This window comes from Sabethes cyaneus, chromosome 3 (assembly GCF_943734655.1).
Source record: "Sabethes cyaneus chromosome 3, idSabCyanKW18_F2, whole genome shotgun sequence".
NCBI lineage: Eukaryota > Metazoa > Arthropoda > Insecta > Diptera > Culicidae > Sabethes > Sabethes cyaneus.
The window spans coordinates 17,806,573-17,830,353 of record NC_071355.1 but is presented as its reverse complement, the minus strand read 5'-3'; the positions used below and the strand labels follow the sequence as shown (position 1 = coordinate 17,830,353).

The 23,781-nt window shown below is 41.6% G+C and overlaps 2 protein-coding genes across 2 annotated transcripts in view; one reads left to right on the top strand and one right to left on the bottom strand.

Moving 5' to 3' along the window:
- The first annotated feature begins 494 nt into the window (after positions 1-494).
- LOC128744706 (G-patch domain and KOW motifs-containing protein-like) overlaps positions 495-23,781 on the top strand; it is a 61,081-nt gene continuing 37,794 nt past the window's right edge. Inside the window, exons 1-2 of the mRNA XM_053841890.1 lie at positions 495-780; positions 844-1,387. Of these exons, the coding sequence (XP_053697865.1) occupies positions 608-780; positions 844-1,387 (717 nt within the window). The 5' untranslated portion in view covers positions 495-607. The remainder of the gene's footprint in view (positions 781-843; positions 1,388-23,781) is intronic.
- On the bottom strand, positions 1,422-2,710 carry LOC128744707 (uncharacterized). The gene has a single exon (XM_053841891.1). It carries the CDS (start codon positions 2,692-2,694, stop codon positions 1,432-1,434), a length of 1,263 nt encoding a protein of 420 aa, XP_053697866.1. The 5' UTR covers positions 2,695-2,710; the 3' UTR covers positions 1,422-1,431.

Here is a 23,781-nt window from a genome sequence, read left to right as displayed (position 1 = left end):
CAAAGCCGTTTTTGTGTTAGGTGAATTGAGACGAGCCGAACTGTGCCGATACTGTACCGAACGTGCCGAACTGCAATATTTGTTAAATTCGTTATAATCTGATAGATCTGGCAACCGTGCGAGATGATTTTGACAACTGGCAGTGCTCCTATTTCATATGTAAAATTGAATCGGAGGTTTGCCACTTGATATCTCTGGAGTGCCGCGGCACAATGTGCTGAGTGTCCGACCCCTTGCCTGCAAGAGTTATGCCTTTTTGTATGTGGCTAAACGTTGAGAAAAAGTCCGAAGCTTGAAGTCGTCCGAAATTTGAATCAGAACGGTACTGCATATTATTGGCCTTCTTCGGCGGGCTAACATTCAATCAATTTTCATCGATACTAAACCCACCCTGAGTGCATTCGGCTGTCAAATTGAATTGCGTTCGGTTTTTGGCTTGGTCCATGGTGTTTGTTTACGTGCTGTTTTCTGCGGTCGTCGTCGGCATTGTACGTTTATTTTCGTTCGGTTTCTTTTTTGATCCGTGCGTGCGTGCCGTTAACGCGAATCCCCGCGGATTTTCATCGCGAAAGCTTTTTTTTTATTGTGATTGCGTGTAATTGACAAAATGGCAGAAAAGAAAATCAGCTTTGGTTTCAGTAAAATTGCGAAAAAGGTAAACCTCCAAGCCGGACCAGCCGCAATTAGTTCCGATGCCGCAAGCGGCTCGGATAAGGGGAAAGACGGAGAGAAGATCGAAATGATTGCTTGCCTGGAAGGCCAAGCAATCAGAATTGTAGGGTAAGAAACCATGATTTGAGTTTTTTTACCGTTTCGCTAATAAAATTTTCAATATTCCAACAGAAAAGAAAACGGCGAAGAAGAACCGGCTCCGCTGGTTATCCCTCTGCGCGAGCAAGACAAGACAACAATCCCTGTGCGGTTAGCGAAATTGCAAAAAATTAAAGATGAACGCGAAACCGATCGAAGTGTTCCGGCCGGGGAGGAAACTCTCGAGCAGAAAGCCGCTCGGGAATTGCTGGAAGCAGCCAGGGAACATAAGAACAGTTCAGTGGCAAAAAATGACATGGTAATTGCACTAAAACCGGAAGACTTACCGCTCGAGGGTGGGCAGCCGTCTTCGTTGGCTGATTACGAGGCGATGCCACCGGAAAAGTTCGGTCTGGCCTTGCTACGCGGAATGGGTTTCAAGGAGGATCCTAATGCACCGAAACCGGTGGATAAATTGCCCGAGGTGCGACCGAAAGGTATGGGCCTAGGGGCGGAACGGGCCCCCAAAGGGGGCAGCCGACAGTTGATCCCTCCCGGCAAGGATGAAGTGCTAGTGATGGCGAAGGGTGCCTTTGTGAAGGTGTTGGCAGGGAAGCATAAGGATTCCTACGGAACGGTGAGTACATAAAAACTTTTGAATAGTGCTGGGTAGATGATTTATTATAATTCGTCAAATTTGCCACAATCTGAAATGAAATCTTTCATCATATTTGTATATACTGTAAGTTGGGGCTTAAATTCCTGTTTGTAGCGATTGTCGTTTTCGAAAAACTCCTCCGGTAGTTTAGTCATAATGGGCATAGCAAACGTTCCTAGTGCCAGAACTTGTGCACCAAACTTTTGAACATGAAGAAGTACTGTTTCCAAAGGTAACGACCGGCTCGGTTGGCCACCTAACTTTTCCAAGGTCGTGGAAAACGCTCCGTAAAAAGTTTTTATTAAATCATTAAACTTTTCTCTTCTTAAGCTAATCTGCCCGCAAAGATAGATAAAGTTCGTAAAATCTAGCGCTGGAGAACTGTAGCGAGCCATCTGCCAGTCCAACATAACGATTTCCTTTACTTTCCCGGTCGTTTGATCATATCCGTACATAACGTTGTTAATCCAACAATCTCCGTGATTCAGGGCAGCGTATGGTTCTGCCCTCTGACCTGCAATGCGAGTGCGTGTTTTGTCCCACAGTGAATCCTTCAGCGACAGAAATTTGTCTCTCCAGTATTTATCGGTTTCATTGTCACCGGTATAAATCGAGGCCGCCAGCTCGCAATTTCTGCGCGCCAACGTTTTTGTCTGCTCCGTTGTCATGACCGTACACAGAAGATCGTCAAGTTTTTTAACCTTTTCGAATATGTCTGGACGTTGCTCTTTCAATGCGAACGAACAAGCATTCAGCTTACCCAATGCAATCATCAACGTTTCAACATGCTCGTAGTCGGATGGCACATTTTTATCTTTCATCTCCAGGCCACGTGCTTTCAAATCTTCCAAAATCAATATCGACTCCTGTTGCTCCTTGTCGAACATCCCCCAATAACAGTGCGGGAAGCTCCAGAACCCCACATCATCGCCTTGCTTTAATCCATGATCCAGCTGAATTTTTGTCAACTCCGGTAGAACTTCACGATAAACGTACACTTCCCGTTCAAACAGCAACATCGAGTTAAACTTTTCCCGCTGCTGGTGATCGTCAAAGGGAAACTTGCAAATCAGCGATAACTCCTGATCGGCCTTCGCAACTCCGTCCTTACACCGTTGGCCACGGATCGTAACGCGGACAATCCGCGCTATGTAACCATCGCCATCGTTGGAACCGGGTGTACAATCTATCTGGTAGGCATCCGGTAGGAAACCATGCTCGCCGGCAATCTGTGCCAGCTTAGCAAGGGCAAATTTCGGTAACACATCTAGCAACAGCGAAGCCATTTCACAACCTGACTTAAATCGGTTAGTTTGCTAACTGCGGTAAATTCGCTTCTGGTGACTGCTGTAACTATATAGGCTGTAAACGGAATCAGCAGCGTAGTTGTGTTGAGCTTGTGCCTGTGAAAAAGCGAGATTGTGTCGATGTGTGCGGCCATGCGTTCGTTCATTCGGTTGTTCATTTCGCATGAGCCAACAGTGCCGAGTGTCGCTCTCGCTCCCAGCAGATAAACGTGCAGCAGCTTATGATCATATTTCTCTTCCACAAATGCTTCATGGTGTTATCACGTTGCATTTATATTGCGGGATCTTCCATATGCATACGTCGGAGACACGTTAGTTGGATATTACAGGTATGCGTCATTCTAGTAATTAAATCTGTCGAGAAACACCGTAATAAGCACTGGTATTAAAATACTTTAAAAATATCATGGGTAAATTCTTTTTTCCGTTAGTTCAAAACTGTTCAACAGTTATGATGGAAAATATTTTAAAAACTTCAAATTCGGTCATCCGCCTTGGAATAAAAATTGTTTAACAAAAATGGAAGCAATTTTTCACAAAATTTTCCAACACCGTCATTAGTCGTCGTAGTCTCAGAAATAAGAAATAAATCCTGTCGTAAAATTTTAATTTGTACTAAAAAGCGAGAGCGAAAAATTGAAAACTTAACATAAGGCAATTTATTTTAACTTTTGTTTGAGGTTTTCCTGCCACCGTTATTTTAAGGGAGGACCCTACTTTGGAAAGTAGGAAAAATCGAATTTAATTTATTTTTTTTGCATTTTCGAGAAGCTTATATCTTCTGCAATGTCACGTCAAAAGGATTCTTTGATATCTGATTCCTTTGAAAAGTTACGGCAAAAACTGTGGGGTCACCTCAAGGGAAGGAGCCCCCCTTAAATCGAACTGTCAAAATGCGTACCAAATCGAAGCGTGTATGAGTGTTTTATTTAATCATCAATTTTTGAAAAAAAAACTGAAATTAGAGGGATTAGAAGGCTATTTCATTTTATCGTTTCTTGATTTTTTTTTTGTGGATTCGTAATTTTTATTTTTAAAATTAGCTGGCCCGACAAACTTTGTATTGCCACAAATTAAACTGTGCTATGCATAACTCGTGAGTCTCGGATGACCTTTGTCACAATCTCGAATTTTGCAAGTTTCAGAGGAGTTCAACCTTAGGTAAATTAGGTGGCAGTTACATAACTATGGATAGCATGGCTAATATTAATACACAAATTTTCAAGTTTTCCTCACAGTGAAATAGAAAACAACTCCTCCCCATTGTTTAGCCAGATAAAATAAAGCAGATGGCATTTAAATACTCGCTGTGATTTTAAAAAATTTCGTCGAATACTATTTTGCGGAAAACCAATTCTCGTTTGATCATAACACGGAATATAGTGATGATGATGATTTAGCAGCCGAGAGAGCCGGGGTGGCTCTTGCCGTATCAAGAATTCCTCTCCATTGTACTCGGCCCTGGGCTACTTACTTTACTTTTGCGGCAACGATCCGTTACCGATCCTGTGCCGAACGAATTATGGTCCTCCAGTACCGTCGGTCCTGGGCTGCCGTTCTCCAATCCCCACGAACATCAGCTGAACGTGCATCGTCTTCGACAGCACTCACCCACCGGGTGCGGGGTCTGCCTCGGAGTCTACGGTCTCTTCCTGGTTCTCTGCTGAAAATAGTTTTGGCTACTCTTCCGTCGGGCATTCTAGCCACGTGTCCAGCCCAGTGCAGCCTGCCACATTGCACTACCTTCACTATATCAGCATATTTGTATACTTGGTACACACTCCATTTTTCTTTTTGCCACCAAGTATAAATCGCAGAATTTTACGCCCAAAATCCCCAAGTACTCACCGATCAGCTTCCTTTAGCGTCCATGATTCGTGTCCGTAAAGGGCCACCGCACCGAGAGGATTAGTGTTCTATAGAGCGCCAGTTTTGTGCGAATTTGCAAACTACGGGACTTCAGCTGGCTACGTAAACCGTAGAAAGCCCGATTCGCGGCTACAACTTGTCGTTTTACTTCGCGGCTTACATCGTTGTACGCTTACACATGTCACGAGTGTACCAAGGTATATAAATACCTCCACTACTTCATATCGTTTCCCATCTAACTCCACCTCCACCAACACCACTTGGTCTCCCACGTTCCCTTCCAGCAACCAGGTACTTCCTTTTTTCGGTATTAATGGTAAGTCCCAATCTCGCCGCTTCCCTTTTAAAACGCCTGAAGGCCTCTTCCACTGCTCTACGGTTGATTCCGATGATATCGACGTCATCCGCAAATCCAAGAAGCATGTGAGATTTCGTGATGATAGTTCCATTCCTTTCCACGTCTACCCTTCGTAATGCACCTTCCAAGGCAATGTTGAATAGCAGGTTAGAGAGTGCATCCCCTTGCTTCAGTCCATCCAACGTCACGAAAGCAGCTGAGGTCTCACCCGCTATTCTAACGCATGATTTGGATCCGTCCAGCGTCGCACGAATCAGCGTAACTAGTTTCGTCGGAAAACCATGTTCTAGCATTACCTGCCACAGCTCATTTCGTTTAACTGAGTCGTACGCCGCTTTAAAGTCCACAAACAAATGGTGTGTCTACAAGTTGTACTCCCAGAATTTGTCTAGCAACTAACGCAGGGTAAACATCTGATCCGTCGTGGAGCGACCCTCACGAAAACCCGCTTGGTACTCGCCGACGAAGGACTCCGCTAACGGTCTTAGTCTGCAGAACAGGATACAGGAAAGCACCTTGTAATCAGAATTGAGCAATGTAATTCCTCGATAGTTTTTACACTCCAGTCGATGACCCTTTTTGAAAATTGGGTAAATGAGGCCATCCAACCACTCCTCCGGCATTTGCTCTTCCTCCCAGATGCTGACAATGATCCGATGGATTGCTTCGTACAGCCGCTCGCTCCCCGCTTTTAGAAGTTCAGCTGGGATACCGTCCTTCCCAGCAGCCTCGCCGTTTTTCAGTTCACTGATTGCCTTTTTAACCTGCTCCTGTGTTGGTGGCTCCACAGCTTGACCATCGCTTACAATTCCTATCCTGTCCCTGCTAATCTCCGCATTTACGTCTCCATTCAATAGTGTCTGGAAGTGCTCCTTCCACCTAGCTGCTACCGCCGTTTTGTCGGTAAGCAGGTTGCCAGCACTATCATTGCATATCACAGGCGTGGCAATAGTTTTATAGAAACTCCGTGTGTCGTTGCTGGCGTATCGCTCCTCTGCACCGGCGAGCACGTGCTCCTCGTACTCGCGTTTCTTTAGACGATGGACTCTTTTTTCCGTAGCACTAGTGGCTAGTCTCTCTGTATCTCTCTCTGTTTTGACGCGTTGCCGCAGTGAGCATGCGACTCCTGGCCTGGTTTATTTATTTATTTACTAGCTGACCCGACAAACTTCGTATTGCCACAAATTAACCTGTGTTGTACATAAATCATGAATCTCGGATGATCTTTGTCACAATCTCGAGTTTTGCAAGCCCCCCAGTGGGCGGCGCTTCCGACGGCGGGTCACCGGCAACACTCGCGACCGTCTCGTCCTGAATGATCTAGTGTTACTATAGGTAATTTTTGTGGTCTTGTATTGACTAATGTTTTATGGAAGAGTCTCGAATTTCTCGTATTTATTTATTTATTTATTTTATTTTATACATTCATCTGACAATGTCTTAATGAAGGTCACACAAACTCTTACAAAGCATCAGTTCTTGACAATTTTTAAACAAAAATTCGAGTAGGCTCTCCAAATTCGTGCAGTTCTTCAACCCGAGTAAACATCCGGATGCATGACGTCACTGGTTCGTGGTACCCAAACGTGGTTCGGTGAAACTCCGTGTGCAATAAAGCCGTAGTTCGCAGAGATCTTTGAGATGCTCGGAAATTTACTTTTGAAAGCAGCGTCGGCGAGTCAATGTCGTTGTTCAACATTTTTGCTACAAACGTTGCATGCTAAACTTTTCTGCGCCGTTCTAGTGTGTCCAAACCGAGCAGAAGACAACGTGCACGATGAGGAGGAAGATTCTCTGGGTCTCTCCAAGGCAACTCTCTGAGGGCAATACGGATAATTGTCTTTGGATGCGTTCGATTCTTAGAATTCAGGTGAGCTGGTGTGGTTGCCAAATCACGCAGGCGTTTTCAAGCAAAGAACGGACTAGTGGTTAGTATAAAGATTTCAAGCAGTGAGGGTCCTTAAAATCTCTTCCGATTTTGGAGATAAATCCTAGCTGTCAGGATGCTTTAATAATAGCAGAACGATGAGCGTTAAACATAAGTTTAGAGTCGAGTAAGAAGCCGAAGTCGCTAACTTGCTCTACCCTCCGGAGAGTATTTCCATTTATATTGTAGTCAAAGATGATAGAGTTTTGAGTGCGATGAAACGTTATAACCTCACATTTTGCTGTGCTCACTATCAAGTAGTTGATCTTGCACCAATTCACGAAGCCATCTAACAATCTTTGGAGCCGACAACAGTCGTCGATGGAGCGCACGGTAAGAAACAGTTTAAGATTGTCAGCGTAGATAAGTGCGCATCCAGTTTCTAGTACCATAACTACATCGTTAAAAAACAATATGAACAGCAAGGGCCCATATTGCTTCCTTGAGGAACACCAGACTTATTTGTAAACACAGATGAAACAGTAGATTCTAACTTGACTTGCAAGACTCTATCGCGTAAATATGATTCAAGCCAAGCCAATAGCTGCTCTGAGGCTCCCAAACGATGCAATTTCCGCAGAAGGATGCGATGATCGATCCGGTCGAATGCAGCTTTTATGTCAGTGTAAACAGCGTCGACTTGTGCTTTTTCTTCAAGTTGCATGATGCAGAAGGAGGTAAAGTCGAGTAGATTGGTGGAAACCGATCGGCCAGGCATGAACCCTTGCTGGTGGGCAGAGATATATATTTCAAAAAGTTTGGAAGCTGCAGACAAGCTGGTAATTCCTCTGTAGTTCCTAACATCGCCACTCTTATGAACGGGAAACATAAAGGATCGTTTCCAAATACTAGGAAATTTTCCTTGTGCAAAAGACTTGTTGAAAATACAACAAAGCGGTACGGATAACTCAAATGCGCAGCGACAAAAAATAGCGGCTGGGATTCCATCAGGTCCGGGGGAATATGATTGCTTCAATCTACGAGCTGCTTCAACAATCATCACTGGAGTAATTTCGAAAGCTCGACGAGTCCTTCGGGAACATTCATTGCAGCCAAACCAGCTTCTACGTCGGAGGCGAACTCATTTGCAAATACCGAAGAGAAGAAGGATGCAAACATTTCGCAGGAGTCTGTAGTGGAGCACGATTCTGAGCCATCAAGATATACGTTGGCGGGAATAGAATTGCATTTGCGTTTCGAGTTTACAAAACTCCAAAAATCTTTCGGGTTTCTTCGCAGGTTAGTTTGCACACGGAGAACATATGACTTATACAGGGAGGCGTTGAGCTGACGATACTCGTCACTGGTACGTTTATATTCACGTTTTAATTCTGCGGGTTTACGGCGTCGGTATTTACGTACAAGTATTGCGCGAACGTTTTAAGGCTCGTAAACGATTAGTACTTCAGAGCGGTGTGGAACGTTGCCTAACAAAAGGCAAATTTGATTGAAGCCACCGGTTAATAGCGTTACAAAATAAATTGGCCATGTCATCCACTTCGCTCATTTCAAGAAGATTCTCCCAGTCATAGTTAAGTAAATGTTCAGAGAGCAGGCCAAAATCTATTTTGCGGTAGTTTAATTTTCGTCGTTCATTTTCTGAAGGTGTATGATTCTCGGAGTGGTCATTAAAAGCGGGTAACGAAATCAACAATGGGGGGTGATGAGAGTCAACAGAAAGTAATGGTGCAACGCACTCGTCAACGGATACAACGTGGTCAGCAGAATAAAAAACTAAATCAAGCACCCTTCCGAGATCATTACGTTTCAAGTTGGCTTGTTGGAGGTTGAGGCAATCCATCCCGTCAACTAAAACCGCACTCGCAGTGGGAAGCTGCGATGTATTAGTGTGATTTATCATGTCGTCATTGTATTCCCAAACAATGCGTGGTTGATTATAATCACCGCAAATGAGTATAGCATCAGTTGAGGGTTTTTTTTTCGCACAATTCACGAATAGAAGAAACGTGCGATTCAATAACAACAGGATCCTGGCTTTTGTCGGGAGGAATGTACACAGCACCAAATAAAATTTTCAACCCATGAATATTCGCGGTAATACAGACTTGCTCTAACCTACTTGCTTGTGCTGACGTGAGGGCAACGCATGGGTACTGCCGGGCGACAGCGATCAATACACCTCCAAAGCTCCGCTTATCACTATTACGGGACGAACGGTCGCAGCGAAAAACGTTGAACCTTTCGCCGAACAGCTGCACAGAATTAATGGAGTCGTTGAGTCCGGTTTCCGTCAATATGATGACATCAAAACAGCAATCACGAGAAGCCAAGAAGATATCGTGGTTCTTTTCATCTGTCACTCTCTGGCATTCGGCATCAAACCTGCTGTTACGCTGTCTTCCACGCGTCGTGCCTACCACCTCTCTCGCAGCTGTTTCGATGGCACCATGGATGTTTCTCCACAGCCCATTTATATCTTCTCCTTCTACCTGCTGTTCTGCGATTCGTTGGTCAAGATTCCCAAAATACAGTTTATAAAAACCGATTTCTCGAAAGCCGCTTCCCCGGAAAGCATGTTTTTAAAACTAAGCCATTACTTCAACTGTGCAGCATTATAGAATGCGTGATGCAGTTTCATGCTGCAAATCTGATAAGTTTAAAGTTCAGTTGAAGTTGGTGATTGTTTCAATTGCCGACGGCAGAAAGTCAGGCACGATTTGTCGTCATTGACTAGGTTACCTTCAATATGCGTTGCATTCTAGGAAATGTTACTCAAATTCAATTTATTTGTACTCAAAGTTGCTGGCCTTCTTCTGAATATTTGATAAAAAGTACAGATGAAAAGTTGAAACCGATAGTCATGACGAAGTGAAATCCGTTTCGCTGACGCTAACTGAAGCCAGTTTGAAACTGAAGAGGTGCTGCTTCTGTTGAAACCGAAGCTCATTAGACCGCTCATTAGACGACGCACAACTTCTTCAATTACGGTCTAGGCCAGCAAAGTTGCTGATGACTGCTTCCTTCTCTCATCTTCAGTCATAGAATTTAACTCTTGCAGTAGGGAAATATCGAGTGTATGTCAAAACATTTGTAGCCTTCGGTCTACTTAAGTAATTCTCACGTAACCTTTCAAAAGGACCTATCTAACAAAAAGCTTTTCGGGAGTCAAGTGTGCGCGAAGATTGATGAAATATTATTTGAAATTGTTTAAAACTGAAGCATTTTTTTTTCTATTCTGTCCTCTCCACAGTCAGGATGCATAAGTGTACTTTGTAATAATAATGAGATCTTGCATTTTTAAGCAGAATTTACATTGAATAAGCCCAAAAAGTTACATAGGACATTTTTTCAACCGGAATGTACGTTGGACATATTACATAGGTCATTTTGATTAAGTTATTGTTGGATTGGTCATTTTGAATTTTCTTATTTCATCGTCCCCGTAATGCGATATTTCTATAATACGATTTCAATATCACGATATTTAGCAAAGTATGGACCAATAACTGATTCAGGTGATGTGACGGGCTACAGAGAATCCAGGTAAAGCTAACAAAGAAAAAGGCAAGAGAAAGGTAAGCGAACCAGCGATATTCATAATTTATAATGTTTTCTAATAGGTTTAAATATTACTAAGTTTATTATTATTTCTTTAGCGAAAAACATAACATAGTTGCATACTAAATGAGAATTTGCCTAGAAGCGGGTGTTAGATTGGTCGACAGTAACTCAAAAATTCATTAATACATTTGTCAATCAATTGAGTTTTATTAAAGTTTTCAGAAGTATTAAGCGAACAAAGTTTAGATTTACGTGAATGCAATGCATATACTGCCATTATGCACATATCAAGTATGTACACTGTTGATGGAGATATGCGCATGATGTTAGTAGAACAATATTTTAGTGGGTGACATTACCTCTAAAGACTCAAAAAGACAAGATTTAAAAATTCTGAAATCCTACAAAGTATCTTAAAATTGATGAGGCACTACCAAATTCAAATCCGTTTCCCGACTTGTTTCTTAGTTAAGAAAGGAGAAACGTTCGACGTGACGTACCTACTCATCTGACCTTATCACTCGTCTTCAGACTCATATTCAGCCACCATGCACAACTACATCGCACTACAGTAAACTTATTTTATTTTCGAAACCTATCTAAAGACAGTACTGGCCAACCAGTGTTCAACCGGCCAACATAGGCTAGTCCGTCTGGAGTACTGCTCTGCAAGATAGAAGTTAAAATTTAGTTTTTGGGTTGAGCCTTGAAAATCAAGCTGCCAGGCAGCTCCACCTCAACACCCCACAAAAAAAAAAAAAAAAAAAAAATATCACGATATTTAGCAAAGTGACTGCTTCTAGCGTCCAAGAACATAGGACATTCGGTCAAATCGCTATGTGTAATCAATAAATAATTTGTCATCTTCTGACGATTAGTTAAACATTCTTTACAGATCTGATTTTTATGTTTAACAGATCTGATTCATTAGTCGACTGCACAAACAAATTTAACAGATACCGGCCAACTATCAGTTGTGTGTTGTGCGCTATTCTCAATGTAAGCAACATTGGTACCCTTTTGCTCGCCGCTAGGAAAGATGTTACTCTGTAATCGACTGCTGAGAGATCAAATTCTTGTGATTAGACCGCAGATCCACTGTTTGCCATAAGCTATACAGATCACGACTTGTACAGTTGGCGATATCGTCCAATATCGTTCATTTTCCATCCCTCCATACGATATAGCAAAACATATAGGGGAATGTCCCCGGTTGTGAAAGAGGTTTTGTTTTTTGGTCGTAGTTTTTTAATCGGATCATCCCATCTCGAATCTTTTTAAAGCATTTGAAAGTCTTAAGACATACGTATCCTTTTGCTAAAGACCGCGTATTTTTTCGCTTAAAACAAAAAAAGTTATAGTAAAATTAGCAAACAGGGTATTTTTTGGCCAACAAAAGCGTCCCCGATTGTAAAACACTTTGCGAAATCCATTAAACATAAAAGAAAACAAAGGAATACAGATGGAAAATATTATATAAAAATCATTTATTAACGAAAACTCCCTAAATACATTCATAAATAAGTCATTTATCAGTTTCTTAATTTAACTCATCCAAATCTGAATTGCGCTTAATGTATGTAAAAACAGGAAGATCAAGATTCCAAATAAACAAATTTCGTAAATCGTATGTCTGATTAGTATTTCAAATATGATTATGATGGTTGAAGTATTAAATAATTTATTTTCTGGGTATTTTAGAATAGGAGAACTTTACTGTTTCACACCTGGAGCCCTTTCACAACTGGGGTCAATCATATTCAATCATCATTTTCTTTAATTTAGCAAAGTGAAACGATCAACATCTGGATGAGTTAGGTTTGTTCAAGGTCCTTGACTCAGAAGGATTCCGTAAGCTGAAGAGTATATTAAAATTAGTTTATAAGTCATAATACATCACTATTATATTTCACATAATTACCGTTCAATTGGTTAAACAGCGCTTGTTGTTTGCTTATTATATGAATAATAAACACTAACTGAAGAACCAATGGGCATCCTTTTGAATAAGCAACCGCCTTCGGTGCCTTCAAGATCAGATTTTTGGAATTTCATGTGCAATACACGTAACACAATACAAATACAAATAACAACCAAAGTACAGATTGAAGTTTTTTGATTTGTTTTGTTACTTTGGGTGTTGTCTTGGTTACCAAAGCAAATGTCCAATGTAACAGTGGAACATGAATAAATCAAAATTGTACAATAGCAGAGCGTAATGAAACTATTTTAGCTTCACATTACTTTTAAAGGGAGTACTCTTAAAGAACACAGAAGCTCATCTTTGCGTAAGTTTCATATCCTGTCAAAATACATTCATTATACTTAGCTAGAAGATAGAACTTGCTTCCTTGTACGGTTTTCGGAAACCAAACTTTGCCTCAGCGTCCTGTTGGGTTAGATTCTAGGACTCCTTTAGACTGCCCTAACGATCGTCGCAAACATTGGTTTTTAACTTTAGTGGGAATAATTTATTCATTGTATTTGAATTTTTCATTACTGAATAAGCGTTGTTTTCCTATCAAAACCCTATCATTGGGTTATCGTAACGACAACTAGAGGCTCTACTGTAATGACACTCTGCTATGTGTATTTCACGGACCCATTAGATAGAGTGGTGTTTTCGTGATTTCATTTTAAGCTGTTCGCCGAATTGGATTACTATTAAGCTTCGATATCAAGTTCAACTTTGGCGCAATAGTCTTAAGAATGGTTCATCACCGGGTAAATCACATTCGTTCGTTTACAGTTTCAAATGAATTGAAACGCGTTTTGGCGCTATTGCTTCTTCATCCGCAAGACTGGAACAAGCTACCGGAACTTTATTTTTTGTCTGATTTTTTAATATTTTAATAAGTTTGGTTTTTATGAAAGTTATTTTCATGGTACCAGATTTTACGACAAATTTATTTGCAACCAAAATAAGCAACAATTATCAATAAGTTACAGCCAAAACGAACAAATTAACATCACAGACGTGACATCGGGCAATGATTTGGAACCCAACATAAACATCTGAACGTCTTTAGTCATGGAAACAAACTTGACAATTAAATAGTATTTCGAATGAGATTTTTTTTTTTTTAGCATTTTATGCAAGGTTTATCTCTAGAAGAGAAAATTTCATAGTCTAAAGAAAATTGGTTTACTGGATAATGAATCTGTTTTGATTGGAAATGGAAGCTATGCAATGCAGAACTCTAAACTCAAAAAAAAAGTCGAATTCCATATAACCCATCACTTCGTATGAGTTTAGTTAACGTAAAATGAAATTAAAAATAGTTTCGCATCCAGGCAAATTCACAGAAAAAAGACAATCTTTAATAATGCATTCATTCGATGAAAGACGAACAGTTTTGGACAAATTGAGCGAGACAGTCATCAAATCTTTCTTTTTCATCTCTTTGACCAATATTCATTTAAATAACGAAACTTTCAACATATCAACTCAATGAATCAATATTTATATCTCGGCAGGTTTACACTTTGCTTCGTACAAGCATAGCATATTTTTCGAACGCTATTGTTTTTCTTTTCCTCGAATTTTTGCCATAATCAAACCCCCATCGCCTACAGATAACCGTATCTTATCACGTCCCTAATGACGGCGCTCATACGTTTTCGCAGCTTGACTTCGGCCCGTTCGTTCACGACAAACATCATATCGACCTTTTGGGTTTCCTTGAACTTTTCCGCCTCGACGTTCAAATCGGGCAGGTCCTGATTTTCGATGCACATCATCGGCACCAGGAACGTAGCCATCAGCAAACCGAACTTGCCGAACATTTTCAGCTGTCTCAGCAGCGCGGTGTAGGGAAACTGGCGGCTAGCGTCGCCGCCTAGCTTTTCCAGAAGTTTTTTCAGCGAATCGTAGTAGATGCGAATCATCTCGTCGTAGTGTGCAGCTCGGAACTCACCGTCCGTGCAGCAGAACATAAAGTACAGCAGGTCCAGTACCGGCGATGTGTAGCGACAAATCTGCCAATCCAGTAGAATTATTTCCGATGGAACGCCGTTCTGTAATAGTATAAGATAATGACTTAATTAAATAGGTACTTTCTAAGTGACGCTGGGACTGACCTTGTAGGCATAGATAAAGTTGTTAATCCAACAATCGCCATGGCCTAAAACAGCGTACGGCTCCGCCTTTGCTGACTGAGTAAGAGCGGGCAAATCCTCAATCATAGTGCTTTTTAGTTTCAACATTTTTTGTCGCAATTTTTCTTCTTCAGGTTCGAGAGTCTGGATAGCCCGATCCATAGTCATGTTCATCATTTCCACAAACGGATTGTTGTTCATGAACGAATCAGCCATCGGATCGCGAACCTTGAACATTTCGAACACTTCCGGCCGCTGTTCTTTCAACGCAAAAGAAACTGCGTGTAATCTTCCCAGCTGGATCATCAGCAGTTTGCTGTGTTCGTAGTTAACCGGAATTAGCTTGTTCCACATGCGATAGTTCTTCAAACGCAGATCTTCCATCACAATGACCGATTGCTCTTTGGCCGCGTCAATTTGTGCTGAGTAGCACTTCGGAGTATTGAAAAACCCAATCCCAAGCTCTTCCGTTACTCCTTTCTCACGCTGAAACTCATACATCGTCGGAAGAAATTTTGCATAAGCCATCACTTCTCTTTCAAATATCATCATTGAGTTAAACTGCTGACGACGGGCATCGTTGGTGGGAGGAATTTTGCACAGAACTATCAATTCTCTGCTGCCTTCCGTAATTTTGGCACGAAACATTTCCCCCACGAAACCATCACCTTTGGCAGATCCGACTTCGAAAGTTATTTGAAATTGACCCGGTGTGAAACCTTCCTGCGGTGCAATTCCAGCGATTGCATCGTGCAGATATTGTGGAGCTCCGCTGGATGCTGCTGCCTCAGCAATTCTTGACGCCGTTTCAACCGAGGCCGACGAGGGTGGATCAGCAGGTTTCACAGCCGCTGCGTCAATCACAACCTCCCGTGTGGCTTCTTCCAGTTCGGAATTTTGCACCTGCGTTTCGGCACCCATGGCGATGGTTTTTTTCCTTCTTCTGCTATCCGATTAGAGCTTCGAACGCGACTAACGCACGAACGGCGCAAGACCATTGTTTTCCGTAATGATGGGATCATTACGCCCGCTTGCGGTTATCTAATCATCGAAGAATAGGGTCCCTTATCATTGGGGACCGATTTCTTAGTGTAGCCGCAATAGGCTGCGGATGTGCTGCCTGATGACGCTGCGCTCTTCTGTGGAATATTGACGGCATGTTTATCGGGGCAATAAGATTTCGAGCAATCAATAACTGACGTTACCCGCAAGTCATTGGCATCATCTGAGAATTCCGGGAAAATCTGCTGGATTTAGGCGAGTCACGTAGCTTAAAAAATTAGAGCATGATTTTTAAGCTACGTGACTCGCATGAATCCAGTAGATTTTGCCAGAATTGGTTAACCCTTAATAAGCCCCATGATGAATTCAGAGGTGAAAAAAATTAAAACAGTGTCAAAATTGGGAATTTGCTCTATTTTTTTTTTTGTTGAACATTTCCGTTGTGATGAAAAATTGCGTGAGATTCTCCGCAATCATCCACGATACACCAAATCTTGAAACAATATTGATCACTATGCTCGTTTAGACAGACCCAGCACAATTTCGATGATCGTATCGTTGGCACGCTCTACACAGCTTCTGCTTGTTTCGATCGTTCCGACCGTTGCACAATGGGTAAAAATGAGCTCGTAATTCCAATAATTAGAAGCTGCTGATATAAAATCTTACAAGATATCTATCCCTAAGTAAAAAAGGCAAAGAATCGATTGGTGATAGTCCTATTTTATGCAGATCTTGGAAAGATGTCCATTTTACCCTATTATCCCCAAAAATAATTAAACCGTAAAAAACTTATTTGTCGCCCGTGGAATGAACTCAAATAACTTTTTTAAATGTTGTCAAAACATTAGAAAAACCAAATCCCATCGATTTCATACTGTGCGAAATGCAATAATAGTCCATTCTGCCCAATTCACCCCTAAATACACAGTGAAACCTAATTAAAGCGATTAAAACTCGATCCAATTTATTTATTGAAAAACAGTCTTCAGAAAAAATGTGTATTTTAACATACGGAATAACTTTGGAGAACAGTTGAAAACAATAGTAAATTTGGATGCAAAGTTATTGTACAGAATTGATTTTGAAGTGTCATTTTTAAACAAATTATATCTCGCAACTAGTAGAAGATTTATAGTTACTATATTCAGCAAAGTAGCCCATTTTTGTGTTCTAGAATTTTTCTGAAGAAATATTTTGTTTGTTCAAAAAGAATAAAAGTTTGTATCACCTTAATAGGTGAATTTATTATCCCCCTAATAGTGTAAGAAGATGCGCTCTATTTTATTAATAAACTTCTCCAAAGACACCATCGTTGAAAAATTACGGATTTTTTGTACAATAGGAAATGAACGTGGTTTTGCGAATCTAGAAGAGAACCAGGCAAAATGGGCCGTTTGTGAATTCTTCACGGTACGAAATCGATGACATTCAACTCTCCAAACTGGTTTTTCAACCAGTTCAGATGCTATTCTTGTGCTGATTTGACTCAAGCACATTTACCTTCCGATCCGTGCACTTTGAATTCACTAAAAAGCGATTAGTAAAGCATTTTATTGAAATTACGCAACTGACTTTATTTCTTAAAATCGTTGTACCGTTTTAAAATCCGTCCATCATCATCATCAAATTTTTCATCGTCCGAACTAAAAATCACAATAATGTTTACGAAGCTTGCGCGCATGGCTTTGTGTAGGACGGCATGACAAATGTTATTCTGCAAAATTTCTGCAGGTCAGGCAAGTTTTCCTGGCTGTAGAATAACAACAATGCCTTGCGTGAGTTACTATTTTCATTTATGAATGACGGAAATTGAAACGATTAGTCGACATTTTCTTCTTCGTAGCACGAAAAAACGTAGGAAATTTGGCTGCTAGGAATTCTTTAATGAAAAAAAAAAGCATTTTAATAAAACTCAGCTCACTTCGATTGATCGCGTATGATAGTCAACAAACTAAAATATTAGGGAATAACTAATTTTGCATTGTGTGTCATAAAAATCGCAGATATTTTCACGAATTTGTGTTGGATAGGACGGGAATAGGCAATTACGACGAAACAGCAACATACCCTATTTGAGTTCATTTCATGTTGCCGCCCATAAGTTTTTATACTGTTTAATCACTTTTTGCCATGATTTTTGGGGATAATGAGGCAAAATGGACATTTTCCCAGGGTCTGCACGAGATTAGACTATCGCCAATCGGTTCCATGTATTTTTTTTTGCATTGAAGTAGCTATCTTGTAAGATTCCAAACCAGTACACAGTGGGCTGAGTCGACCGAAAAACAGAACTTTTTGTCGCTGATGTTTTAGGGGGTAAAAAGTGACTTTTCGTATTGAAAAAATCACGAGAAATCGATTGGTGATGGTCTCTACGCGCGGAAATGACGAGAAGTAGCCCCTTTTGGCTCATTCACTCCTATTTTTTAATAGTTTTGGAAGAATCATGTTCAAACTCTCTCTAATTTGAGATTCTATGGTAAGGAAAGAAGATGAATTTTAAGAAAAAGGTATATGAATAATTTTATTTTAATATAACATATTCTAGAAGTCTTTTTTTACGAGTTGGGAAATCTGCTGAGCACCTTAGAAGACACGGTACTATCAGACACCTGAGCAGATAACTCAGGGAGTGAGGTTTAGGTATCCCGACCCACTAAAACCCTACTCGAGTCTCCAGCCTCAATCCCCCCTGGCACCACCTTATCGGTATTACTTCAGGGAGGGGCTATTGTGCTTAATGCACTCGCTTAGATAACTACTGGACTATGGCAGTTAGGCTGTTTATTCGCCGTTGATCGGCTCTCCAGTGCACTATGGGCCAGAAATTGTAATTTCGGGACAAATATATTTGCGGTTAAACGGCGTGTCTCAGCTCAATGTAGTCTTCGGCAACTTTTTGAATGAAAAAATGATGCATCTTTTGAAAGGGTCGTCCAATATTTACGTGTTACTTTAATAACAATTTAAGTAATAACTTTTTGAGTAAATTTTTTTTCACCTTTTTGGTTTCAGAATATTAAAGATAAACCAATCTCAAGTATTTTTTCTGAAGATATCAAACTTCTACCTTTTACCCATTTTCAGCAATAGACCTTTGTTTATAAACGACCCCTCAAGTCACATTTCTTCTTGACACATGTTTATTTCAACAGACAGCTCAATGTGATGTTCTAGACAACATTTCGCACATTAAAGAGGCATATTTTTGTTGGAGACTGTTTCGCTATTTCTGCATTAATTAATAAGATATAACTGTTTTTAGGCTAAAAACCGTTTGATGAAAAATGTGTATTTTTTCAAGGGTGGTGTCTTCGGAGAAGTAAAATAGTAAAATATAGCGCATCTTCCTGCACTATTACGGTGACCATGAATTCATCTATTAGGGTGATACAAACTTTTGTTTTCTTAAATAATTAAAAAAATGGTTTTTTTCTCTAAAAGTTGCAGAAAATACTAAAATAAGCAACTTTGCTGAATAAAGTAACTATCTATCTCTTACCTGTTACGAAATATAATGATGTGTTAAAAAAGAGCATTTAAAAATCAATTACACTCAATAACTTTGCACACGATTATTTTATTGCTTACAAATGTTATACAAAGTTATTTAGTATGTTGAAATACATATTTTCTGTGAAGACTGTTTGACGCTGGAACGCATATTTATTTAGTTATAAAATGTATGAAAAAAAATCCGCACTATTCCCAGGTATTTCCAGCCATGGTATTCCCAGGTATTCTCTGAAATACACATTTGGGCAGATAGCTTTAATAATTCCCTACAAATTGGTATGCAAACTAATTGCAGATACTTGCAGATGGCTAAGATATTCGGATTTTTCATCAAACGGTTTTTAACCTAAAATCAGTTATATCTTATTAATTAATGCATATAAAGTAAAACAGTCTTCAGCAAAAATATTCCTCTTTTATGTGCAAAATATTTTCTAGAACATCACATTGAGCTGTCTGTTGAAATAAACATGATACAAGAAGAATTGTGATTTGAGGGGTCGTTTATAAACAAAGGTCTATTGCTGAAAATGGGTAAAAGGTAGAAGTTTGATATCTTCACAAAAATTACTTGAAATTGGTTTATCTTTATTATTTTGAAACCAAAAAGGTAAAAAAAAGTTTACTCAAAAAGTTATTACTTAAATTGTTGTTTAAGTAACGTTCAAATATTGGACGACCCCTTCAACCCCTGAACCCTGACCATCTTGATACGTGAGTCTAACTTTGAAATTGGATGGATTAATAACGTTTAATCTCACTGACTTGGTCGTCGCGACGTTGAATATGAGACCGACTATCTTGGAGTTGTCATCAAGGTTATTCTGCATATTATATTGTCGTCAGCAGAGCAAGAGAATGTCGTCGGCCAAAGTCAAAAGTCCAGGGTAATCCTCGGTTCACTGTCAATGGTTCCAATTAAAATATCGTCCATCACAACGAGGAACAGTTGCAGTTGACAGTACATATGTAGCCTTATATCATTCCTGCAGTAACACATATGGGTCCGATAGGAGGCCATCATGCAGCATTTGCACTAAAACAATGAGATAGACTACTTTATCAGGAACTCTTCTACACCTTAGTGCGCCCCAGATGTTTTCGTGTTTCAGTCGATGCTTTCTCGAAATCAACAAGTACCAGAAGAGAACAGGTCGGAATTTCGATGACTTGCTCCAACATAATACGGAGAGTCATGTTATGATCCACACATCGATTGGCAGGGAAACTAGTTTACTATTGTCGGAGAGCAGCGTTGATTTTCTCCCGGATCCGGTTGCGGATTACCTTACAGAGTACTTTGAGAGTAATGCAAAGCAACGTGATGCCACGCAAGTTACCGCATTCAGTTCTTTTTTAGGGACTTCGACCAATATACCTTGCATCCAGTCCATCGGAAAAGTTGCGGTTTCCTTATTGCTAAAAAGTTGATGCATCATCTGGGCTGACAAAGACGGGTCTGCCACTAGCAGAAGGCTGCAAAAAGTAACGTCGTCATTCATCAGCTATATGGTTGACCCTGGCTCTCTAGTCCTGCTTACAAGACTTCTTAACAGCCCTCCCCAGCTTGGCGTATCGTTGACGGGCTGCTGTCTGAGCTGATCATTGTTTCGCTAAACTGTCAGCAAGCTCATTACTCTCGTTTCCGCAGGGTCCAGGCACCCTGAATAATGAAACTTTGTTTTGGCGGGAAAGTTCTCTTAGTTGTGCTGCACTCTTGAACTAATTTGGATGGACAGTGGATTTGAGAGCCAGTCGTGCCCAGGCTGTCCATAGAGATACCTGCTTTTCGGCTACTACATTATTTGAACTTCCACTTCTGTTTCGTGGCAGAATCGACGAATGCACTCCGTGGACTCATAGTAGAGTGATAGTTTCGATCCTTGAACTTTGCTCTGCAATATACACAGCATATGTTACCTTTATTTTAAAACGGAAAAACGAAGGAACTTTCTGTCGGGAAAAACTTGAATCCGGTCGGGAAAATATCGGGAAAAAGCCGGGAATTTTTTTCAAGAAATTCTGTGGCCACCCTGCACATTGCTCACTGTGCTCGTTCAGACAGATCCAGCACAATCTTCATCCTGTCTGTTTTTGAAGTCCTGGCTGAATCTTAGCCGATGACCGTCTCGTTGGCACACTCTACACGGCTTTTCCACCGCATTTCCGAAAGGGATGAAACTGGCCAACCGATCGGCACTCAAGGAATCCAGCTTCCTAATTCTCGCGGGATGGCTTTGCAGCAGTTTCTCAGGTCGGCCGTAAAGTTGTCGGAGCGTACTGATAACCCTAGGAACCGGTTTCTATGTCCGAATAGCCGCACGCTTCATAGAATGCTTGGAATTCTCCGAAGAACATTGGTGCTTCTTCCGGCTTTCTTGTAACTATTAACTGGGCCTCCCTCGACCCGACAAGCTGATGTCCTTACGCGTTTTGAGAGCTAATATGGCTTTTATTTACGTGGTCGTTGTCGTCTCCGTCAGCCGTTTTTCCATTGTCGCTGGCATCGGACTCACCATCGGAGCTCTCGTCTTCTTCATCTTCAAAGCGATCGAGATTCTCCTTCGTCAGCTTGGCCGGTCTTCATTCCTTCACCTAGGCACGACAAGTGAGCCAATACACTACGGTGCCAACTCGGTTGGACAGTAGAGATGGTCGGGTATGAAAATTTGAATACCCGAATCCGACCCGTACCCGACCCGAACCCGCAAGTTTTTTTTATACCCGAACCCGATCGGAACCCGTCGGGAACGGACCCTGGTACACGACCATCTTTAGTATTAAATGTGGTCAATAGAGATGCCCGACCCGACCCAAAACAAAAATTAAGTACCCGTACCCAAACCGAACCGGCAATTTTTTTTTTCAATACTCGAACCCGACACGAACAGGGTACAGGTACGGGTGTGGGTTTCGGGTAAATTTTCCACTACCTGACCATCTCTACTGGATAGTGACGAGCCACAATAATCATGTCATGACTCGCAGGGCAATTATTTAGGCTACCACCACCAGCTCTCCAACGTAGATCTTCATGATCACCGAACCATTACGCACTCAAAGAATCTGTATTCCGAGTGCAACAGGAATCGGCCGAAGACAAGAAGACTTGGTCGATCCTAGCGCGGACTACGAGACGCGTAAGGGGCCATTTCGAGACGGGACTCCTCTGGATTAACCGCCCAGTTAGCTTCGAGGTACGATGCTGGTCTAACAAAAGCCAGTCGTCGTATGTTCGAATCTCGGCTAGGCGGTGCTACTAGCATTAGTAGGATTGTTGCACTAGCCCCGTAATTGTCCTATACTCTAACACTCTGCTGTGAAGTTTGTCGATAAAGAAGTATCGAGTCTTAGAAAGATGAAGGCTTTGCTTTCATCTTCTGGATCAAGGACGATATAAGCTTCCCGAACAGTTACCCCATGACGCTGAAGCGGCTCAATCAGTTGAAGATCAAAGATTACCAAGTGAAAGGATATGCCCATGAAGTCACCGAAGAAGAGATACGCACTTTGAATTTCGATAAGTTGTGGTATCTTCCGCTAAATGTGGTGCTAAATCCGAAGACATCTGACAAAGTCAGACTCATCTGAGACACTGCTGTGGTGGTCCAAGGAATCTCCCTTAACTCGATGTTGCTGAAGGGGTTGGACCTACTGGTGCCGCTGGTGCCAGTAGTTCTCAACTTCCGGTAGCGGCGGGTTGCTTTCGGTGGTAACTTCCGCGAGATGTATCACCAAATGAAAATGATTGCCAAGGAAAAATCCGCCCAATGTGGTTTCTGTTCCGGAAAAACAGCACAGAAAATCCGAAAGTACTCACCCGCATCCGCACAGTACGTCAAGCACCAGATTACGGAGAAGCATACCGGGTAGTTCCCGGAAGCAGCGGTGGCCTTCATCAAATGGCACTATGTCGATGACTACTTCGACAGTGACGACACGGTTCAGAAACGTAGAGGTAGAACGAGCGAAACAGGTAGGGTTTATCCATAAGCAAGCCGGGTTTGACATTCTAAACTACGGTATCAAATTCGCCGGAAGTTTCAACAGCGTTAGGGGGCACCAAACCTAGCGTTGAGAAAACTATCATTAACTACTGATAGTTATCAGTAAGCAATAATATCACTAAGTATCAGTATGGTTTCGCTGTTATTGATTTTTACCGATATAGTTACGACGTCCCGTTAGAAAAACCAGCTAGATCAAACTTATTGGTCGGTAGTTGCGCACAGTAGACGAGAATGACACAATATGTCGCCGTTGCCGGCTGCCTAGAGCCGGGGTGGCTCGTGCTGTTTCAAGCAGTCGTCTTCATTCAACTTGATCTTGGACCACTCGTCGGCGTCATTTCCCAGTCGCCTCAGACATCGCAAATTACTTTCGACTTGGTCGAGCCATCTTGCACGTTGAGGTGAGCCCCTCTGTTCCCGGCGCCCAAGGGGTTGTTAAAGACAACTGGTTTCTCGTCGCACTGTTGTCCAGTAACCTTACGACGTGCCCGGCCCACCGTAGCCTACCGACTTTTGCCAGATGTACGATGGGAATCTCTCCAGGCAGTATGAGTAGATCGTGATTCACACGCCTCCGCCACTCTCCGCTTTCAGTTTGTGCTCCGCCAAATAACGTCCGCAGTACCTTCTGCTCGAACACGCCTTCAAGTCCATAAAGAACTACTAGACTAATAAGGGTTTCGTACATTGTAAGCTTCATGCGCCGCTGGATCTCCTTACTAGTACATGAACTCGTTTACCACTTCTACTTCGTCGCCGTC

Bases quoted from the DNA above. Each gene is read 5' to 3' on its own strand.
- LOC128744707 (XM_053841891.1), bottom strand. From the start codon at position 2,694: ATGGCTTCGCTGTTGCTAGATGTGTTACCGAAATTTGCCCTTGCTAAG.